At 53.2% G+C, this 19,903-nt stretch overlaps 2 protein-coding genes and 1 long non-coding RNA gene across 5 annotated transcripts; 1 reads left to right on the plus strand and 2 right to left on the minus strand.

Moving 5' to 3' along the window:
* Positions 1-81: 81 nt before the first annotated feature.
* LOC118935578 (uncharacterized) lies at positions 82-2,874 on the plus strand. The gene is made up of 2 exons (XR_005033905.2): positions 82-436; positions 1,235-2,874. It is a non-coding gene; the product is annotated as an uncharacterized LOC118935578 (long non-coding RNA).
* Positions 2,875-3,460: 586 nt separating this feature from the next.
* On the minus strand, positions 3,461-12,209 carry WDR73 (WD repeat domain 73). Its single transcript, XM_036932012.2, has 8 exons — positions 12,088-12,209; positions 11,479-11,546; positions 11,082-11,170; positions 9,623-9,711; positions 8,973-9,037; positions 5,987-6,151; positions 5,338-5,703; positions 3,461-4,371 (listed from the first exon to the last, which is right to left on the minus strand). Exons 1-8 carry the CDS (start codon positions 12,126-12,128, stop codon positions 4,136-4,138), a joined length of 1,119 nt encoding a protein of 372 aa, XP_036787907.1. The 5' UTR covers positions 12,129-12,209; the 3' UTR covers positions 3,461-4,135.
* Positions 12,210-14,939: 2,730 nt separating this feature from the next.
* NMB (neuromedin B) lies at positions 14,940-18,004 on the minus strand. 3 transcript variants are annotated; one of them, XM_057494740.1, is made up of 4 exons: positions 17,755-18,004; positions 16,911-17,083; positions 15,802-15,912; positions 14,940-15,209 (listed from the first exon to the last, which is right to left on the minus strand). In XM_057494740.1, the coding sequence occupies exons 1-4, from the start codon at positions 17,909-17,911 to the stop codon at positions 15,045-15,047; spliced, it is 606 nt and encodes a 201-aa protein (XP_057350723.1). In that variant the 5' UTR covers positions 17,912-18,004; the 3' UTR covers positions 14,940-15,044. The 3 variants fall into 3 exon arrangements, with proteins under 3 accessions (XP_057350723.1, XP_036787913.2, XP_036787915.2); XM_036932018.2 differs by lacking the exon at positions 15,802-15,912; XM_036932020.2 differs by lacking the exon at positions 15,802-15,912 and having other exon boundaries at positions 14,940-15,214; positions 17,755-18,002.
* Between the last annotated feature and the right edge of the window lie 1,899 nt (positions 18,005-19,903).

Here is a 19,903-nt window from a genome sequence, read left to right on the forward strand (position 1 = left end):
CCTATGGGAAATGTGGCCCGGCAAAACCAAGGCCTTCTGGGGCTCGCGTTTCCGCTTCCGGTCTTTAGTGGGCATCCCAATTCCGGGTCTCCGAGTCCTAGTGCCGTGTGGGGACGTCGCGTGGCCGCCGGGAGGGTTCCGCGGGGCCAGGCCGCGCGTAGTCCAGGGCCTTGGCGGGCGGGAATGGCTCTCACCTCGAGCCCGGGCCACCCTCGCCGGGTAGGCGCAGCCGGACCGAGACCCAAGCTGTGGCCGCCTGGGGCCCAGGCCCCGCGTCCCCGCGAGCAGACTCCGGGGCAGGATGCGCCCCTTGTGCGGGCGGCGCTCCTTCTCGTCCACGGGGCTTGTTGGCGCCCAGGTGACCCAGGCCCCAGGGCCCGTACTTACCCCATGAAGCTTCCAGAGAAGGTCGCCCGCAAAGCAGAGTAGCCTGCCAGTAAGTCACGCTCTGCAGGCCAGTCCCCCCGGTCCACGGTCAGAGGGCTGAGCCAGTGCTTATTTCCTGCCATAAACCACCTACGTGACCTTGGGCAAGTCCCTGGGGATCTCTGAGCCATGACTGTCCAGCTTTGAGAGAGTTGAAGCTTGAGTTTATCTTAATTTTCCTAAATTCCTGAGTCGGTTTCATTGTCCTTGCTCTGAAAGCCTGTAACCATAACCAGGTAGGCCTCCTATTTGGTAGAGTTATGATGTCAGAACAGAAGCTGGATGGGGTACCCACAGCTGAGGACCCAGCCAGAGGGGCGAGCGGTGCAGCCGCGGGTCCCTTGAATCAAAGTTGCGGGCGGCTCCGCCCCGTGCTGCTCTCCCAGGTGCTGCTATCTGCACCATCTCCTATTCGCCGCGCGTTCATTTTGCAGCATTCTGGTTCTGAAGACCAGTGGCTTGGGAGGGTGGACGGTGTATTGTCCCCATTGTCTCCGCCAGCCCATCCTCATTCTTCCATATGGGTAACTGGCATTTTCTCAGCTTCAAGTAAACTGATGTACAAACGCAGCTTCAAGCTCTACTTTCCAGGCGGCCACCAGCCCTCGACCCCTCTTATCAAACTTGGAGCTGCCTCCCCAGTGAGAGAGGGCCAGACTTCAAGGGCACCAGGACAGGGGGAGGGAGAACAGAGAGGCAGGACAGGGGGAGAGAGAACAGAGAGGCTCTTTTCTTCACTTGAGTCCTGCTGGGCTGACACGTGATTTTTCACTAGCGCTTACTCTGTAATTCGTGTCTTTGCCACTAGGATTTCAGGTTCTACTTAGTGACTCCTACCTGAAGGTGGCTTCCCAGGAAGGTAAAAGAAGTTTGAGCTTCAGAGCAGTTGCAAGATTTTTCTCTGAGCTGAACAATGGCTGTTGCGGTGGATCAACAAAACCATACTCCACAAGTACAAGAAGAGCTTCGAATAGTGAAACCGGAAGAAGATTCCCACAGGGGGCAGGACATTTCCCTTCAAGGGAGTGACCCCGGACCAGAGACCTCCTGCCAGCATTTTCGGCATTTCTGCTACCAAGAAGCATTAGGACCCTGGAGGCCCTTGTTAACTCCGGACGCTCTGCCATCGGTGGCTGAGACCAGAGGAGTGCACAGAAGAGCAGATCCTGGTGCTGCTCGTCCTGGACCAGTTCCTGACTGTCCTTCCCCAGGAGACCCAGCTCTGGGTTAGACAGAAGCATCCAGAGAGTGGAGAGGAGGCAGTGACCCTGGTGCAAGACTTACAGAAGGAACCTGGAAGAGAGGGGCTACAGGTGAGATTTGGGAACCTAGCTCTGAATAGTTTCAACAGAGGAACGTAGAGACAGCCACCTTGGGTTGCTGGCACGTGATGTGTGAGGTGTGTCAAGTGGGATTTGCTTATTCCCTGGGCCTGGGAGCCGCACCTTTCCCTTCAAGTTCAGACTGACTCTTCAGAGAATGCACATCGGATGCTCTGAGTATAGGTCCCTGTCATTAAATAGGAGGATTGCTTCAAGTGGCTTGAGCATCACTCTGATCGAGGAGGAGCACTTCACAACTCTTCTCTTTCTGGAGAACAGCTCTCATTCAGCAGCAGCCAGCCTGAAGCAAGGGCTTCGCTGGTCTTTATTGACAATATTAAACCTTTGGGTCCTATGAAAAATAGCTGTGCTGTTGTTGTCTTCCTTGAGTTTTGCCTGGGCGTTGACAGGAGCTGCACTGGAGAGCTGGGTGGAAAGACTGCAGGGACTTCGCTCTGTGAAGTCGTCCACATATCCACTTTCCTTGCTGCCCCTGCAGAGATTTGCATAAAACTGGTTTCACCTTTGCTTCTTTGTGACTTTGGATGATTGATTAGTGCTACAGAATTCTGACCACTTCCAGTCACTGAACAGAGGAGCAGGAACTCTCAGGATCAGTACTGGAGTCCCTAAATATCCGTGTGAAGTAAGCACAAGCACAGAATCCATGTGTCTGTTCCTGGCAATGGTGAAGAACACACACAGGCAGAACCAGAAGAACAGCTGAACCACAGCCCCCAAGCAGGACTCCGATCCTTCCACAAGCCATGAACGAAACCCACCTAGTCAGCCAGCACCTTGATCCTGGACTTCAGCCTCCTAAACTGTGAGAAACAAATGTCCATTTTTAAGCCCCCCAGTCTGTGATATTGTCATGGCAGCCTGAGCCGATGAACACACCGAGTATGCCCAGCTGACAGCCAAACCCACATCCCAAAATGGCCAGAAATTGTGTAAGGTGATAAAAATGCTTTGGAAACAGGGGTGATGGCTGTCAGTACTGCTAATGTAGTAATGTCACTGAATTCTACATTTAAAAATGGAAAGAATGGTAAGTGTTACATATACTTACCACAGTCTTTAAAAATTAATATACTATATCAAAATCCATTAAACTATCCACAAGAATGAATTGTATGGTGTATGTATATCTCAACACAAAGCTATTTTAAAAAAATCAGAGCCCAAACTGTGAGTGGTGATCAAGTAATTTCAAAAGCAAAATTGCTGAAAACCTTCTAATAAATATGACCAGGAGAGAGGGTATGCGACGGAGGTGCAGGTACACTTCAGTATTTGCTTTGTGCCAGCAAGTAGGAATGCCCCTCGGGGGGAGGGTGCACAGCACCACCCTGGCAAAGGCTGGGTCCAGTGGGAACCACAGAGTGGAGGATGGCCCAGTCCCTACCTCAATGCTGGCGCCATAGGTGGTACTGGTGAGAAAATGCCTCTCTACTCAGTCTGGCTATTATCTTTAAAAATATATGCCCCTGAACTTTCAAAGATATGAAGAGTCTCAACTTCACATGGAAGACAAATGCAGACTAAAACTACAAGTAATGACTTTTCAGTTATCCGACTGGCAAAGGCCAGGAAGCCACTGAGCTGGCTTGTCAGCGAGGTAAGAACAGCAGATACATCCTGCTGCCATCATAAAATGCGTCTCTCTGGAGGGCACTGTGGCAGGATTTACAACACCTAAAATGCTCGCATCCTCTGCCTTAGCATTCTATTTTTAGGAATTTATCTTACAGACATATTGTTCATGGGTAGAAAAGCTGTTCACACTACTTGTTAACAGCAAAAGATAACATTTCAAGTGTCCTTTAACAGGAGACGGACTATACAAGTCATGGCTCGCCGTGCCTACCATGCCACCGTACATTCCACGAGCGCCTTAGAGGACCTGCTGCTCCCCTGCGCCGTCTGAACTGCATATGCTATAAGCTCGCGCGGCCGTTCAAGCTAATAATGTTTTAAAATTGGGCAATCTGGTCAGCAAAAACAGCATGATCTTGTTTTGACATTTTTAGTTCTATAAAAAAGTTCATAAGACACGTACATTTGTTAGCTCCTCTATCCTCACTGGGAAAAAGCACCGCCATTTTCCTGGGGGCAAATGGCTCCAACTCTGCCAGCTGCTACCAAACATGTACCTCACATCCTGCCAGTGATTTTCAACATACTACTTCTAACTCTCCCAACAGCCCTGCAAGGTGGGTATTACTGTTGTCATTTCACAAATAAAGAAGCTGGGGCTTAAAGAAGCTGGTTAACCTGCCACTCAGCTGGTGACTGGGACCTGTGGTCAGTTAGTCCTAAGTCCGTGCCTTTGCTGGGCAGCAGTTGCTCCTCTTCCTCAAGGCCTGGAAAGAAAGACGCTGGTGTCAGCGGGAGGCACGGGGGTCCACCCAGTCCCACACTTGCAGAGAAGCGTCACTTGCTGCTGACAGTAGGGTCCTTGGTTTGCGGGGGTGCCAGGTGTGGGTGGTGACCAGGGGAGCAGTGTCTGCACTACTGCCTTCCAGAAAGATGTGACCTCTGTGAGTGAAGAGAGGTTCTACTTGGCCCCCCGGTCCACCCCAAGACGTGGCATCATAGATCTGGACTGTCCCATCAAAACCTGAGGAAGAACAAGAAAAGAGGATTGACATTGATTCTCTCAGTTTCTGTAATTTACTTTTATGGTCCCAAAACAGGCTATAGGATGAGGAGTCAAATAGCAACATGAACTCAAAGGTCAACCAAAATGCACATAACATCTGACCTCAACGTTAGCAGGTCAACGATGACTATCACTGTCTATCACGCGCTGTACCCCAGCTAAGCCTGGACATGCATTCTCTCTTCTAATCCTCACAACCATGTGAAGCAGATACTATTCTTCTCTTCAGGTAACTGAAGCTTAAAAGACTTGTGCAAATCTTTCCCACCTGCCCCAGATTCTAAGCTCTCCACACCTGGGTTGCTCTCAGCACACAGCCTTGTCACCTGCCTGAGTGGGGCACAGGAGCATCAGGGGGGAACACGGCAGGACCCCACCCACTTCATCCTGCCGCCTTCCTCTTGCCAAAGAGCCAGCCAAGTGCCCCATGCCAGCTTGGCTCTTCTCTTCTACACTCTCTGGATCCTGCCATTATCAGTCAGCCTTTCTTGCTACCCCCACTGCAATGGATCCTTCGCACTGGCTCTCGGCTGCCCTCATTCCACTGGATCCCGCAGGCCAGGCCCAGCAGACTGCCACCCTGGCTGACGTGATGTAAGTCAAAATGCAGGCAGGCTGGACGCACCCTTGAGATTCTGTCACCTCTTTCTGGCACTGGCCTAGCGTCTTATCACCTGCAGACCTGTCACCCAACCTCAGAGTGGATCCCTGCCAACAAAGGAAAGGCCTGCTACCAGTGGGTGGGAGGTTCCTAGCTGCAACGGGAAAGGGCCTGCCACCGAGGAACCTGGAGAGTCAACCTGGAGCTTCTCTGTGATCAACTTCAACTTCTGGGACCAGATTTAATATGGGGCTCCTTCCTGGGCACCCTATAGTCCCCTGGCAGAGAGAGATCCAATAAGATAAAATCCTGCTCAGCAGTACCTGAAATGGCCAAGCAGCTGTCCAGGCCTGGAGCCCAAGTCACTCGCAGCAGCTCGGGGTCAGGGCTGGGTGTGGACACTGAGCACTGGACTGAGCTCACAGGATGGCAGAGATCCCGGGGGTCAAGAAGACAGAGCTGCCCATCTGAGCCAAGACTGGCAATGCGGGGCCCAGGGCCCTGGCCGTTGGCCCCAACTTCTGCACACCACCTCTCTCCACCAAGCCCAGGGCTGGGGCAGAGGGTCTCTGATGGTGCCCACTTCTGGCGGGTGTCAACAAGCCCCAGCCGGCCTGAGGCGCAGCAGAAAGCAAAGGTGTGTGCATCCAGGACCTGCAGGCTACTCAGCGTCTCACTGTCACTGACGCCTGGAGGACAGGGCGAAAGAGGAAGACTGCTGGAGTCGGATGGGTCTGAGAGGCCGCAGCCCCTTTCTCTGGGAAGGCCCCCCACTCATCTAGTGTTGCCATATTCTACTCCGCCGGGTGGGTGCTGGCCCAGGACTGCCTCTTCCAACCCCACAAAGGCAGCTGTTTGAGGCCAGGGCTTGCCTCTCCTCCACCTTGTTGCCCAAGCATCCAGCACCCAGGGTTGAATTCAGCTTTAAGGTGCTGAGGCGGGCTGGGAGGCGGATGCCAGATGGGGGAGTACCTGAGGAGTATGTGGGCTGGTGGGATTCCAGGTCCACGACCTTCAGGCTGCTGAGCCTCACCCCGTGGAGGACTCCCGGGGCCTCTGACGAGAAGATGGCCACCCGAGGCCAGAGTCGCTCCTCTTTCTCTTGCACAGCAATGGTGCTCACAGCTTGAATGACATCTGGGGGAGGTGGAAGAGGCCAAACTCCAGAATGTTAACAAAGGTTTGCAACATGACACGGTGAAGGCCAGCCAGCGGTCTTCGCCTGTGCATTCAGAAGGTCAAGGGAGAAAGGAACGGACAGCTGGCCAGAGAGGATGTGGAAACAAACTGCCCTATGTTTACACTTCTGAATCTGTCAGAAGCACTTTAATTTCTTTATAATTTGCCTTAGGAACTGTTTTGCAAATGGGAAATAATGAATCATAGCAGCTGTCTCACAACCCCAAAAACAGTTCTGCCTTTTTATAGTTTTGTGGCTAATAAAGCAAGCGAAAAGCAGATCAATGGAGAAAACAACACACTGATGTCACTTACACCTTAAGTGAAAATAACAGGTACAGAATTCACAAACTATTGTTTTTACTTCAAAAACATGTTCCAGGGCCTCAAACGATTTGCTGAAGCCTAGCAGATGTCACTGTCTTCAAACACACACCAGGCAAGACAGTCCACATCTATTTTTACACTGAATGGAAGAAAGACACACTTGACCCGAAGTCCAATCGAGTTTTAGTCCTGGCTGTCCCGGCCTGCCTGGTGGGCAGGCAGGCTCCTGCCCCTGCTTCCTGCATCCGAGGCTTCTCGTCCTAGAAGCTGTTTATAACGGAGCAGAGCAAGTAGATCGCTGCACAAACTACTTAAAGGGAGGCATACTTTCCCTTTTATATTTTGTTGCTCCAAGAGGGGCTCATTGTTTTGCTTCCACATTCTCTGAAGAAAACGGAGATCTGAGTATTCTTTCAATTCTGAAGGACAGGTCAAAGTGAGAATGAGGAAGGCGCAGGTGAGCAAAGGATAACACCGCGGCTTATCAAGCAGGCATGTGGCAGCCACCTCCCTGGCGCAAGTTCACGTGCAAGGAGTGCTCAGAGGGGCATCTCCAGGCTGGGCGAGAGCACAGAGGGCCCTGCAGTACTGCCCCCACAGCCCAGGGACTCCTGGCGCTCCTCCTGACTGGCAGAACCGACCTGCTCCCACCGCGGGAGCCACACAGGTTCAGGGCAGACGCGACAACTGAGCCACGGGCACAGCCTGCCTCTGGGTCGTGCCAGTGAGGAGATTTTTGATTAATCTGAACAAGTATCTATTGAAATGTACAGTGAAACTGGAATATCAAAGGGCACCTGACAGTCTGCTGGGGAAAAACACAACAGAACTAACTCCCTCCTGGAGATGCGAATGGGCATTTCACCAAAGATCCATGGATGGCAAATAAGCACATGAACAGATTCTCAGCACCATTATTAAGGAAATGCAAACGAAAGCCACAATGAGATACAATTTCACACCCAGTAGGATTTAATAAAAATACAATTAACAAATGTTGGTGAAGACATGAAGAAATAGGAACCCTCATATATTGTTGGTGGGAATGATGAAGCTGTTTTGTAAAACAGTTTGGAAGTTTCTTTAAAAAATCAAACATATATTTGCCATATAACTCAAAGATTTCATTCCTGTCTACTCAAGAGAAATGAAAACATATGTCCAGAGACTTGTACATGAGTGTTCTTAGCAGCGTTATTCATAATATCCCCAAATCAGATCCATCAACAGGTGAATGGACAGCCAAATGTGGTACATCCATACTATGGAGTACTGTTCAGCCGTAACAAGGAACACACTACTGATACATGCTGCAACATGGTGTACACGCTGTACACATGGCAGACCCCAAAAGCACTAAGCTAAGGAAAGAAGCCGGATAGAAGAGACTACATATTGTATGATTTCGTTGATACGAATGCCCAGAAAAGGCAAATCTACTATACAGACAGAAAGTAAATTAGTGTTGCCTGGGACAGGGTGAGGGCATGGGGATTAACAGTAACTGGCATGATGGATCTTACTGGGTTAGGAAAATGCTCTAAAAATGATTTGTGATGACTTCTTACATTTACTAAAAATCACTTAAAATGGGTGAATTTCAATGAAATTATTTTAAAAACCGTTATTAGAAGGAAGTGATACAAACACCTGGAGGCTGTGACAAGTTACAGGGATGAAGAGAAGGGTTGTGACCTCAATAAGCAAATGAGCCTTTCGGCCCCAGGGAAGCTTGGGAGGAGCCACTGTGGGAGGAGCGGGCAGAGGGGCCGAGGGTCACGTGAGCGAGGGGCCGCCGAGCAGCCGCCTCCGCCTCTGGCGCACCCTTCCCGGCCGGGCAGCAATGCTCTCACTGCAGGCGGGAGGGACAGGAGGGGCTGGGGCAGGGCTCCACGCCCTGGCACCTGCCTGTCACGGGGCAGTAGCCCCACTGCCGGAGGGAAGCCTGTTCCCCACGCGGGCCTCCCCCTCCTTCCCAAAGGGCAAGGCATTAGCACTCCGGCCCTTCTCCCTGTTCCCCTGCTGGCGAGCAGAGTGACTCCCCCGAGACGAGGCTCGTCAGCCCTGCCTCTGGCTCCCTTCCTTCCTTCCTTGAGACTAACAAGCCTGCAAAGAGAGACGGCCTCGCACCGCCGCCTCCTCCTCCAGGAGGGCAGCTGGCCTGAGCGGCCCTGGCTGTGCCCTTGCCCTGCCCCTGCATGGGGGAAGGGTGCTCTGCCTACGACCAGACTGGCAAGCTCAATTCCTGAATCAAGTTACAGGAAGCTCCACTGGGGTCTGTGAGCCGCGCTGTTCACCTCTGCCTGCATTGAAGTAGATACAGCACGTTGGTTCCCACCTGGCTCTGTATCTGCTTCCTACTCTCATTAACCCGGCTCAGGTTAGGGGGTGGGGCTGTGAGAGTATCAGGCTTTCCTACCACCCCAGCCCCCACCAACTCAGATTCACTCACCACTGTCCTCTGCAACCTGCCACACCTGCAGGTGACAACCTGGAAGTCCGCTGGTTACCAGGAACCTATTCAGGATGGACAGGAAATCTGTTCAGACAGTGGGCAGCTCATCCATATTCCCCTCCCTCCTCCCACCACCCCTCGGCCTCTCCCCTCTCCAGCCCCCTCAGCCTGGGATCCCTACACCCCCTGCATTAGGAAGGGGTCATCCACCGCAGTCCCCTATTTACGGATGAGGAACAGGCTCACAGCTCGTGGAGAGGCGGGACTGAGCCCAGGCTTCCGTATGGCCATGATGTGTCCTAGAAAGGACACCAGTGTGGAGCCTGAACACACAGCCCCAACCCAGGGACTCAGCCTCTGCCGGCTGAGCTTATTAGCCCCAACCACTCACCAGCAGCTCAGAGAACCTAAGAACGTCCTACTCTGTATCTTTCCCTGGAGCAACTCCAGCGATAGTGGGTTACATTAGACGAAATGTCCATGGGGGACCACGAGGCCACCAAGCAGCGGTTTCTTTGGATTTCAGATGTGTGTGTGGCTACGGGTGTGTATGGGGAGGACTCGGGTGGTGATAAAGAGGCGGGACTGCCCTGACATTCCAGCAGCTCCATCCCGAACGGAAGGTCTAGGTCACACCGCTGCCGTACCTGGTGTCTGGCACGTGCTTCAGATCAAAGACAGACCTGTCTGAAAACCCTCCACGGTGCACCTTGAAATCTCTTTCTGGAAATAAGCCCTAAAATACAAAGGGGTGGCCAATCAGACAGAGTTTGCTCTCCAAAGGACCATCTCAGACGAGCTCTAGGTAAGGACCAGACCCCGGCACGGCAGAAAGCTGTGGAAGCCTCTCAGCTGGCAAAGGAGGCTCCGCCATGCAAGGCCTCAGGTGCTTCTGCTAATGTTGGTCTCAGCTGCCTGCACAGACAGCTGCCTTTCTTTCCGGCACATCCCAACCCTCCTCCCAACCTTTTACCTGCCCCTCCACTTCAGCACAAGTGTTACACTCCAGACCTTAGAGGAGCCAGAGGCTTAGCAACTCCATCAAAGAAAGCCTCACTGTGTCAGCCAACTAAGGCATCCCCGTTTCTCCCCCAACCTCCTACTGGAGGTCAGGTGAGTTCTTCTAGCAATAAACAGAAGCACCATCACCAATTATCCAGTGTTCACTATGTTAGGCACTGTGTTTAGCGCTTTATCTACATTATGTTGAATTCTGACAACCACCTGGTGATACAGGTACTATAATTATCCCTGTTCTAAAAAATGACAAAACTAAGGCACAGAGAGTTTAAGCAACCTTTCTGAGGTCACCCAGGAATTATGTTGTGAATCTGAACTCTGAACCCAAGTCTGTCTAACTAAAGTCCATGCAAGTAGCCACTGGCCTCTACTCTCTCCACGTGAGCATCTGGAAGCAGGGGAAAGGGAGGTGGCCACAAAAGCAAAGGGAAAAGCCAGTGGTGAGGTGGGAGGTAAGTCGGGTCTCCCATCCAGGCTCAGCCTGGGCGAGCTCCGGCCTCAGCAGGAGCGGTGGGGATGCGGGAGGGCGGGAGCACTGGGCCGGGCATGTCCCCCAGGCCAGCACAGGCCGGGCTGCCGTCAGGTGAGCCTGGCAGCAATCGAGAAGAGCTACCCACTCTTCTTGACATGTTCTCCTCCTGGCTTCCGAAACGACCTTTTCTGAGACTCTCTACTTCTTCCTTTCTAGTAGTCCTTGTGGGTTCCTCTTCCTTTACCCTCTCCTTACATGTGTTCCCTGAGGTTGTGTCTTTGGCCATCTTCTCCTTTTATTCTTTGTACACTACATATTCATCCTGCGTGACCTTAACCATTCTAAGGGCTTCAACCACTCTCTAGACCTTGTTGGCCCCCTACATCTGTTTTTAATAAAGTAAAATTGACCTCTTCCTCTAGTAGCGCTCTGTAAATCATGCGACATTCTGTAGCACTTATCTCTGTGACTATTTTCCTCCTTCCATGAGACTAGAAGGGCGGGCCCCATGCCTGTCTGTCTTTCTGGTATCCAGGACATCTAGCAGACATGCTCCATAAAGGTTTAGTGAGTAAAAGTAGACACATACACTCAGCATTTATATTTCAAGTTACCTGGTTTTCTTTTACAGAAAGTCTGAGAGGTAATATAAGATGAAGAATCTCATTTTTTTTCAGGCTTTCATAGCCAGCAACAAAGACTCCTGGGAGAAAAAGAAGTAACTGTGACAGATTGCTAGAAAGATTCTGGACCACGGCTGGGTCTAGGAAGTCCCCCAAATCCTCCAAAGCAGAGATAAATTCCTTTGCCAACGGTAGGCAACCTTGTACTGGGGCATGGAAGTGATCTAGATCTTAATACGACGAATATAAATGCTGACAGGACACGAAATTGCCCCAAGTGACCAAGGGGCTCCCAGAAGAGGGGGTTGGGTCCCTCTGGGCTGAGCTGTTGAGTCCCCGCCTGAGGAGTGGGATTCCATCCCCTTCGGGGTCAGGTAGGGCATATCACCTTTGTCACCAGTCCATTCAAGGACCCGTGTGGCTCCCGAGAGGTCGAACGCATGGAAATCCTGGTACCTGCGTAAGAGGGACACGATGTCACAACGGGTCACGGCACTTGACGGCTGTTAAAGAAATCTGAGACGGCAGCATGCTTTGGTGGCTGGGGACCCGGGCACTGGAATCAGGCGGACCGGGACCAAGCCTTGTTACACATTTTGTCCCCCGTGTCACTGGGACCAGGCCAGTCACAATTTCCCTAAGCCTCGGTCCTCATTTGTAAATGGAACTCCCAGAGCACCCAGACCTCCCAAGGTTGATGTGCGGGATCAAGGATAAACTGTGTTTAGGATTTAACTCAGAGGCTGACGCAAAATAACTGGTCACTTATTACCGTCCACAGGCAGTGCAATTACCGGTACCTCGCACAACCTGCGCACACAGAAGGGGCCGTTTCCCAGCAGTGGGAGGCGACGTCCCGGGCGGGGTCCTCTGCGGCGGCCCTGCCCCGCGGCCAGCACCGGCCGGCCGCACACCACCGCTCCCCTCGCGCTCCTCCCCGCGCCTGCCCGCCAAGCAGGCTTCAGGCCCGAATCCCGCCCCGGCCCGCAAGACTTACAAGCGCAGGGATTCCACCAGCCAGTCTTCCGCAGGCTCCATGGCAACGGCAGCTTCCGGCACCCCACTTCCGCCCCTGAGCCTACCCGGGAGGGCGCGGCCTTCTCGCGAGGAGTGGCCCGCTGCGGGGAGGGGAGGGGCGGGGCCTCACGCCACGGGGCGGGGCGGGCCGAGGTGCCCAGCCGCGCGCCTTCCCGATCCCGCGGTACCGGTAACCCGCCAGGTCTGGGGTTCCTCGCGCAAGAGCTCCGGGAACGGAGACGGAGATCCGCGGAGTCACACGGTGTCAGCTCTGGACGGGGCCTCAGGGACAAACACTCACCAGTCTTTCTTTTTTTTTTTTACGGTATTATTGATATACACTCTTATGAATGTTTTACGTGAAAAACTATGGTTACTTCATATCCTCTGCCCACTTTTTAATCAGGTTATTTGCTTTTTGTGTGTTGAGGCGTGTGAGCTCTTTATATATTTTGGATATTAACCCCTTGTCGGATATGTCGTTTACAAATACATTCTCCCATACTGTAGGATGCCTTTTTGTTCTGTTGATGGTGTCCTTTGCCGTACAGAAGCTTTGTAGTTTGATGTAGTCCCATGAGTTCATTTTTGCTTTTGTTTCCCTTGCTTGAGGAGATGCGTTCAGGAAGAAGTTGCTCATGCTTATATTCAGGAGATTTTTCCCTATGTTGTCTTCTAAGAGTTTTATGGTTTCATGACTTACATTCAGGTCTTTGATCCATGTCAAGTTTACTTTTGTGTCTGGGGTTAAACAATAATCCAGTCTCATTCTCTTGCATGTAGCTGTCCAGTTTTGCCAACACCAGTTGTTGAAGAGGCTGTCATTTCCCCGTTGTATGTCCATGGCTCCTTTATAGTATATTAATTGACTATATATGATTGGGTTTATATCTAGGCTCTCTAGTCTGTTCCATTGGTCTATGGGTCTGTTCTTGTGCCAGTACCAAATTGTCTTGATTACTGTGGCTTTGTAGTAGAGCTTGAAGGTGGAGAGTGTAATCCCCCCCGCTTTATTCTTCCTTCTCAGGATTGCCTTGGCTATTAGAGGTCTTTTGTGGTTCCATATGGATTTTAGAACTATTTGCTCTAGTTCATTGAAGAATGCTGTTGGTATTTTGATAGGAATTGCATTGAATCCGTAGATTGATTTAGATCCGTAGATCCGTAGATTGATGGCCATTTTGACAATATTAATTCTTCCTATCCATGAGCACGGGATGTATTTCCATTTACTGGTATCTTCTTTAATTTTTCTCATGAGTGTCTTGTAGTTTTCAGAGTACAGGTCTTTCACTTCCTTGGTTAGGTTTATTCCTAGGTACTTTATTCTTTTTAATGCAACTGTGAATGGGATTGTTTTCCTGATTTCTGTTTCTGCTAGTTCATCATTAATGTATAGGAATGCCACAGATTTCTGTGTATGTATTTTGTATCCTGCAACTTTGCTGAATTCAGATATTAGATCTAGTAATTTTGGAGTGGATTCTTTAGGGTTTTTTATGTACAATATCATGTCATCTGCAAACAGTGACAGTTTAACTTCTTACCTATCTGGACGCCCTTTATTTCTTTGTGTTGTCTGACTGCCATGGCTAGGACCTCCAGAACTATGTTGAATAAAAGTGGGGAGAGTGGGCATCCTTGTCTTGTTCCCGATCTTAAAGGAAATGCTTTCAACTTCTCGCTGTTCAGTATGATGTTGGCTGTGGGTTTGTCATATATGGCCTTTATTATGTTGAGGTACTTGCCCTCTATGCCTGTTTTGTTGAGAGTTTTTATCATGAATGGATGTTGAATTTTGTCAAATGCTTTTTCGGCATCTATGGAGATGATCATGTGGTTTTTGTCCTCAACACCCACCAGTCTTATGATAAAGGTCAGATAAAATGCAGGACACCCGGCAAAATTTAAATTTTAGATAAACAACGAATAATCTTTTCATATAATTATGTCCATGCAGCATTTAGAACATCTTATCCAAAAAAAGTGTTCATCATTCATCTAAAACTTGAATTTAGCTGGGTGTCCTGTTATTTTTATTTGCAAACACTGGCAACCCTACCCAAGGCCAGACAAGGGCACAGGCGGGCGGACAGCCGGGTCTGGATCCCAGCTCAGCTCTCCCGCGTGTGCGCCAGACCCTCCCCAAGAGCCTGGCGTGAGGGCCACAGAAGGGGTAAGCAAAGTTCCGCGGCTTGGTGTGGGCCGCTCCCTATTACAGGAGGGGAGGCAGGAGAGGCTTGCCTGTGCCAGTAGGTGGCAGAGGTGGGAGCAGACCGCGCACCTGGCACAGACCTGCACGGAATGAGTTAATGAGTTGGGTACCTGCTTGCGGAATGAGTTAATGAGTTGGAGCACGAGTCAGTGCCAGGCTGGTGCCATGGAGTGTTCTTGTCCAGCCCCCCTCCCTTCCCTCAAACAGGGCTGGAATGTGGAGAAAGACAAATACTATATGATTTCACTTATTTGTGAAATATAAAAACAAAGCAAAACAGAAGGAACAAAACAGTAGTAGACTCATAGACACTGAGAAGTGACTAGTGGCTAGCGAGGGGGAGGGGCTGGGGTGGGTGGCGGAGGAGGGTGAGGAGGATAAAGGGGCACAATAATTTGCAATCACAATGTAAGTTGGTCACAGGACAGTAGTACATGGAGAATACAGTCAGTGATTCTGCAACATCTTTCTGCTGATAGACAGCAACTGCACTCTGCACTAGAGGGGGTGAGGATTTAATATGAGTAACTGTTGAACCCTGTGTTGTAAGTACAGTCAATGATACTTAAGTTAAAAAAAAAAATCATGGCTGGAAGGAAAGGACCAGACATTCTACGTAAAGAGAAGGGTTTTTATTCACAATTTCCACAGGGAAGCGAGAAATACAGAAGGAACATAATTTGTGTCCACATTGGTGATACTCCTGGCAGCCCAACCACAAATCACAGAAATGGAGTAACAGAGGTCTGAGCCCAGGATTTACATCCAGGTGGGACCCCTACCAGGGTCCCATGCAGCACCTTCCCTGGGTGGGCACAGTCAGAGCCCCGTTGTTGTATCTTCCTCATTAAAGGCATCACTTCTGCAGCATTTGCACCAGCAGCCTCCTGTACTGGAGGGGAACACACAGAGGAACTGACCTGGGCAGAGGGGGCAAATGACAGGGGCAGCCTGCCATTCCTAAGTGGCAGGCAGGTGATGGCAGGCTGTCAGCCGAGGCAGCCGCCAGCACCTTCCTTCCTGCAGAAGAGCCTGGGAGGGGCCAGGGCAGTGGCTTTCTCAGAGTAATGGCCCCAGCCTCACAGCCCAGAATGTCAAGGGTGCTGAGGCTGAGTAGCCATGACAGTCAAAGGAGATCATGGAAGTAAAGTCCAAGTAGGATGCCTGGCCCTGAGCCAGTGTCAGCATTTCCAGCCCCCACCCAGCACTGACCCCCACCTCACTTCTGAAAGCCCCACTCCCTGGGGTGAGGTGCTGCCTCCTCAGATTCTCTGGTTCGCCTGCATGTTCCAGGCCTTCAAGACCAGTGGCCCCAGAGGTGGTATCTCCCTTTAGACTCAGCCAGCCCAAGCCTCCGGCCCTTATATCTGAGGTCCCTGGGGGTGACGGTTCTGTCATCAGGAGGGTCAGGGGGGTGGACTGGAGCGGGGAGTGGACCTTCTTTCGGGAATGTCCTTCTCTTCATTCAAATGCACTCACTGTAAGCCAGGGAGGGGACAGAAGGTGAGCCAGCAACAGGTGCTGCCGGGGAGCTCTCGGACTGGCAAGGGCTCCTGTTTCTTGAGTGCTTTCTGTGCGCCAGGCGTCGTGCTGAGCATGTAACATAAGGGGCTTCATTTAATGAGAGATGGGTGCTATTATTCCCATTTATGGATGGGGAAGATGAGGCTTTGAGAGATTAAATGACATTTCCTAAGTAAGTAGCTCACCCCATCCTGTCTCGTCCCACTGCCTTCTGTACACGGCAACAAAATACCAGGCCAGGAGCAGGGACAGAGGAGCTGCCGCTACCAGAGATGCAGGCTGGCTTGGCTCCAGTTTGGGGACACCGAGCCCCGGAGGTTAGTGGTTTCCAACAAGAGTGCTGTGGGCTCTCTCCCTGCCCCTCACCAGAGGACCTCTGCCAATGTCTGGGGGCATTTCTGGTTGTCACAATCGGAGACGGAAGGTGCTTTAGTGGGTAGAGACCAGGGATGCCGCTAAACCTCCTACAAAGCCCAGGACAGGCCCCACAGCAAAGAATTAGCCAGCTCGGATTGTCAAGAGAGCTGAGGTTGAAAAAACAAAAAACAAAACAAAACAAAACAAAAACGAGTGCTGAGGCTGAGAAACCCTGCGATTGGCCCCCGAGGCAGGTGAGACTGGGAAGCGCACCCAGCACGGTGGGCAAGGTCTGGGCTGTCTTGGGTGCAAACTGACTCTCCTCTGTCTCTTCCCTCTCTGGGCCTCAGGGTCCCCGTTCGGCCCACAGGCGCACACAAGGCACAGCAAGGCTGGACAGCTGGGGCGGGGCGCGTCCATGCGGACCGGGGCTTGGTGGGGGAGGGTCCTGCCGCGAGAGACTGGCTGACCCCAGGCTGTGCCTTGAGCCTGGGCGGTGGGTGGAGGGGAGCTTCTTCCCCTACTTGTCGCTTAGTAGTAGCTTCCCTTCGAGCTCTGGAGCACAAAGGGTGCCTGGAGTCCCTGGCTTCTGGGGCCCATCGCAGCCTGGCGGGGCAGTCACACCCTAAGCCAAGTGCTGGACCCCAGGGGCAGCCCTGCCTGAGGCTGTCCTGGGCTTGAGGGGGCGGTCCGGGTGCGAGGCTCACCTGGGTGCGCGGTGCTGGGCCGCCAGGGCCCGGGCCCACAGCCTTCTTCAGCAGGAGGATCCCAAGCAGGTCGTGACTCCGCTGCAGACGCCGGGCCCTCAGGGAGATCTGGGGCGCTGTCCCCAGGAAGGATGGGCTGGGGGCCTCCAGACTCTTCTTGCCCATGAAGTGACCTAAACGGAGGTGCCAAGGCATAAGGAAGTCAGGGAGCAAGGACCCTATGGCAGAGGGAAGGTTCTCATCTCTCCCACCTGTCAATTTTGGTGCAAAAGATACGAAACCTTCCTCTTTCGTCTGGGTCACCGACGAGCCACAGAGACCCGCGGGTGGTGGTGAGGCGGGACCTCAGCCTTTCCTGAACGGGTTAGGACGGAGAGGAGGGCACAGATGGGGGAAGGCGGGGGTGGCCCAGGCCAGCGAGGACCCCTGCCCGTTGTGCTGCCCGCCTGGCAGAGGGAAGGGGAAGGGCCGGGAGAGGAGAATGAAGGGGGTCTGGAAGGTGGAGGTGCGAAGGGATGGCACCCAGGGGGTAGAAGAGGATCTGGACTAAAAGAAGGGGTGCCGGCTGGCGGGCAGATCCAGGATGCAGCCTCAGCTCTGCGTTGAACTGGCCGAGTGACCTTAGCCAAGTCACTGACCCCTCTGGGGCTCAAGTTCCCCGCCTACAAACCAGACGAGTTGCAGGGTCCCCACCAGCCGCGAGGCCGTGGCTGAGGAGCAGCCGCCGAAGGCGAACGGAGCCAGAGCGGGGAGGGCGCTTGCTGCCTGCACTTTGCTTACACGGATGAGACCCGGCGGAACCGGCGTTGTCCCCCCGCCAGGCCGAAGAGGGTCGAAGACTTACCGGTGGCCCAGAGGTTGCCCCGCGGGTGCACGCGGATCTTGCCGGCCCGGCCGCGGGGCTCCTGGAGGTCAAAGCCGGGTGAGGCGGTGCCGGCGGCCAGCAAAGCGAAGAGCAGGAGGCCGCCGAGCAGCCGCGCGCCCTCCGCCCGCAGGGCCATGGCTGTGCCCAGGCGGCTGCCGACCCCACACTCCGCAGCGGCTGAGTCGGGCGCCCGCCTTCCCTCCTTTTAAACCCGCGCCCTGAGAGCGGGGCCCGCCCCGGAGCCCGCCCCCTGCTCTCGCCCCGCCCCTAACCCGCCCCCTGTCCTCGCCCCGCCCCCGCGCGCCCAGCCCGCCCCCGCTCCTCCACGTGGTCGCCCGCTCCCCAGGGTGTCCGGCCCAAGGCCACCTCCTTCAGGCTGACCACCTGGCCCGGGGACAACGCCGGGCCCCCTGGTTCTCCGTGTGAGCCAAGCGCCAGGCAGCGGAGCAGCTCCACGGGATGCGTGCCAGGCGCTGCCCCCTGGGGAACCCGGCCCCGCTCACCCAGCCCTCCGGCCTTCTCCGCCGGCACTCACCAGCGACTCCGGAGGCCGCAGCGGGGGCCGGGTCGGGGATGCGGGAGGACGGACGGGGGCGTAAGGCGCACTCCCCGCCCCCGGATGGGCGCTCCGCGAGGGAGAGCCTGGCCTGTCAGGCGGGAGGAGCCAGGCCTCTGGGTCAGAGCGGAGCGAGCACTGGACCAGGAGTCCATATATAAGCTGCGTGACCTCACTGGGCCTTTTCCTTCTATTAAGTGGGACTACGCACACTGCCCTGTTTTTAATAATTTTACAATTTTTCAGCACTTACTCCGTGGCCGTTGGCAGCAGTCCAGTGGACTGCCCTCTCCTCTCCCCAAGGAGCTGTCCAGGCCTGTCTTGGGAAGAATCTGCATCAGCGGCATCACTTCATGAGTAGGGGAAGGTGCTGGGCTCCAGAGCACTACATTTATGTCTGCTAAAATGTCCACCAAACACCGATGTTCAGAGCACTGTGCTGGGCGCAGGAGGAGGGGAGATCGCTAATTCCCTGCTCCCAAAGGAGTTTACCACTGCACTGCAGGCAGTCCAGAATGGGGCGCACGCTAGAGGAGCAAGGTACAAACCAACCCTGGGACTCAGTCTTCCCGGCAGTGCCAGAACCTGCTCCCCAGCCGGCTCGACAATGGCACTTGCCATTATTACTCTTGCTCTGTATCCAGCTCAGCAGGCCCCGCTAAGCTTTAGGGGTCGCCACATTAAAAGGGGGAGCGTGTATGAGCAGCTGTCATGCTGAGCTCTCCGGAGCATGACACAAAAGACAGGGATACTCCATTTCTGGCCCTGGCTTTGTCCCAGTCTCCTTGCTTCTCCTCCCCCTGACCCTGGCATTCACACCGCTCTGCATTCCTGTCACTGCTTAGCCATGGTGCACAGATACATCTCTTATCACCCTCCCATAATAATCATTCCTTTTGTGCCCCTTCCCTCTCCTCTGCATCCATCGCACACTCATCCTACCCTCTCCGGCCCAATGATGCAGGAATTGGGAACACTAGCGGCTGGTCTTGAGTGCTGCCTCACTTAAATGCTTGTCAGAACCTTATCTGGTAGGTTTATCCCTCCTCGTTTTATAATTGAAAACAGGCTCAGAGGTGGAGTCACTTGCCCACACGTCACACTGGAATCAGACTTTGGGGCTGTTCGGACCACAAAACCTGTAGAGTACATGCTGCTTTCCCTAAACCACACCCACTCCCATTTTACCACCTTAAGTTTAAACACCAAGTTGGTTTAGATTTCTCAGATGGGAGAGGGAGCAGGCACTGAATTTCAGGCACTGAATTTAGACCTCACCTCTACTGAAGGGGCCCCAGGAACCCTGGGCTCTGCTCTGACAAGTTCGTTTATACTAAGGCTCCTCATCTGACAAGCCTGGGCTCACAGCTCCAAGACTGAGCCCACATGCCCCTAGGATCATTTTATCTGTCAGCAGAGCACAGGAAAGAAGGCCTACGAGGAGCCTGGAGAAAGCGGGGCAGTGGCTCCACAGCCAGCTACAAACACTGTCCCAGGAACAGGAAGCCATAGGCCCAAGCAGAGAGGGTGGCTTGCCCAAGACAGCATGTCTGAGCAGGATGCCCCGGGGGT

Source organism: Manis pentadactyla, chromosome 18, assembly GCF_030020395.1.
Source record: "Manis pentadactyla isolate mManPen7 chromosome 18, mManPen7.hap1, whole genome shotgun sequence".
NCBI classification, from domain to species: Eukaryota; Metazoa; Chordata; class Mammalia; order Pholidota; family Manidae; genus Manis; species Manis pentadactyla.

Excerpts from the sequence above, each read along its gene's own strand:
- WDR73 (XM_036932012.2), bottom strand. The coding sequence starts at position 12,128 with ATGGAGCCTGCGGAAGACTGGCTGGTGGAATCCCTGCGCTT. Across the intron at positions 6,152-8,972 it reads GCAGGTTGCAGAGGACAGTG|ATGTCATTCAAGCTGTGAGC; the intron begins GTGAGTGAATCT and ends CACCTCCCCCAG. Across the intron at positions 5,704-5,986 it reads CCAGCCCACATACTCCTCAG|GCGTCAGTGACAGTGAGACG; the intron begins GTACTCCCCCAT and ends CCTGTCCTCCAG.
- NMB (XM_057494740.1), bottom strand. The coding sequence starts at position 17,911 with ATGGCCCTGCGGGCGGAGGGCGCGCGGCTGCTCGGCGGCCTCCTGCTC. Across the intron at positions 17,084-17,754 it reads GGGCAACCTCTGGGCCACCG|GTCACTTCATGGGCAAGAAG; the intron begins GTAAGTCTTCGA and ends ACCTCCGTTTAG. Across the intron at positions 15,210-15,801 it reads TGTCCCCTCCCTGGCTTACA|GAGGCTGCTGGTGCAAATGC; the intron begins GTGAGTGCATTT and ends CCTCCAGTACAG.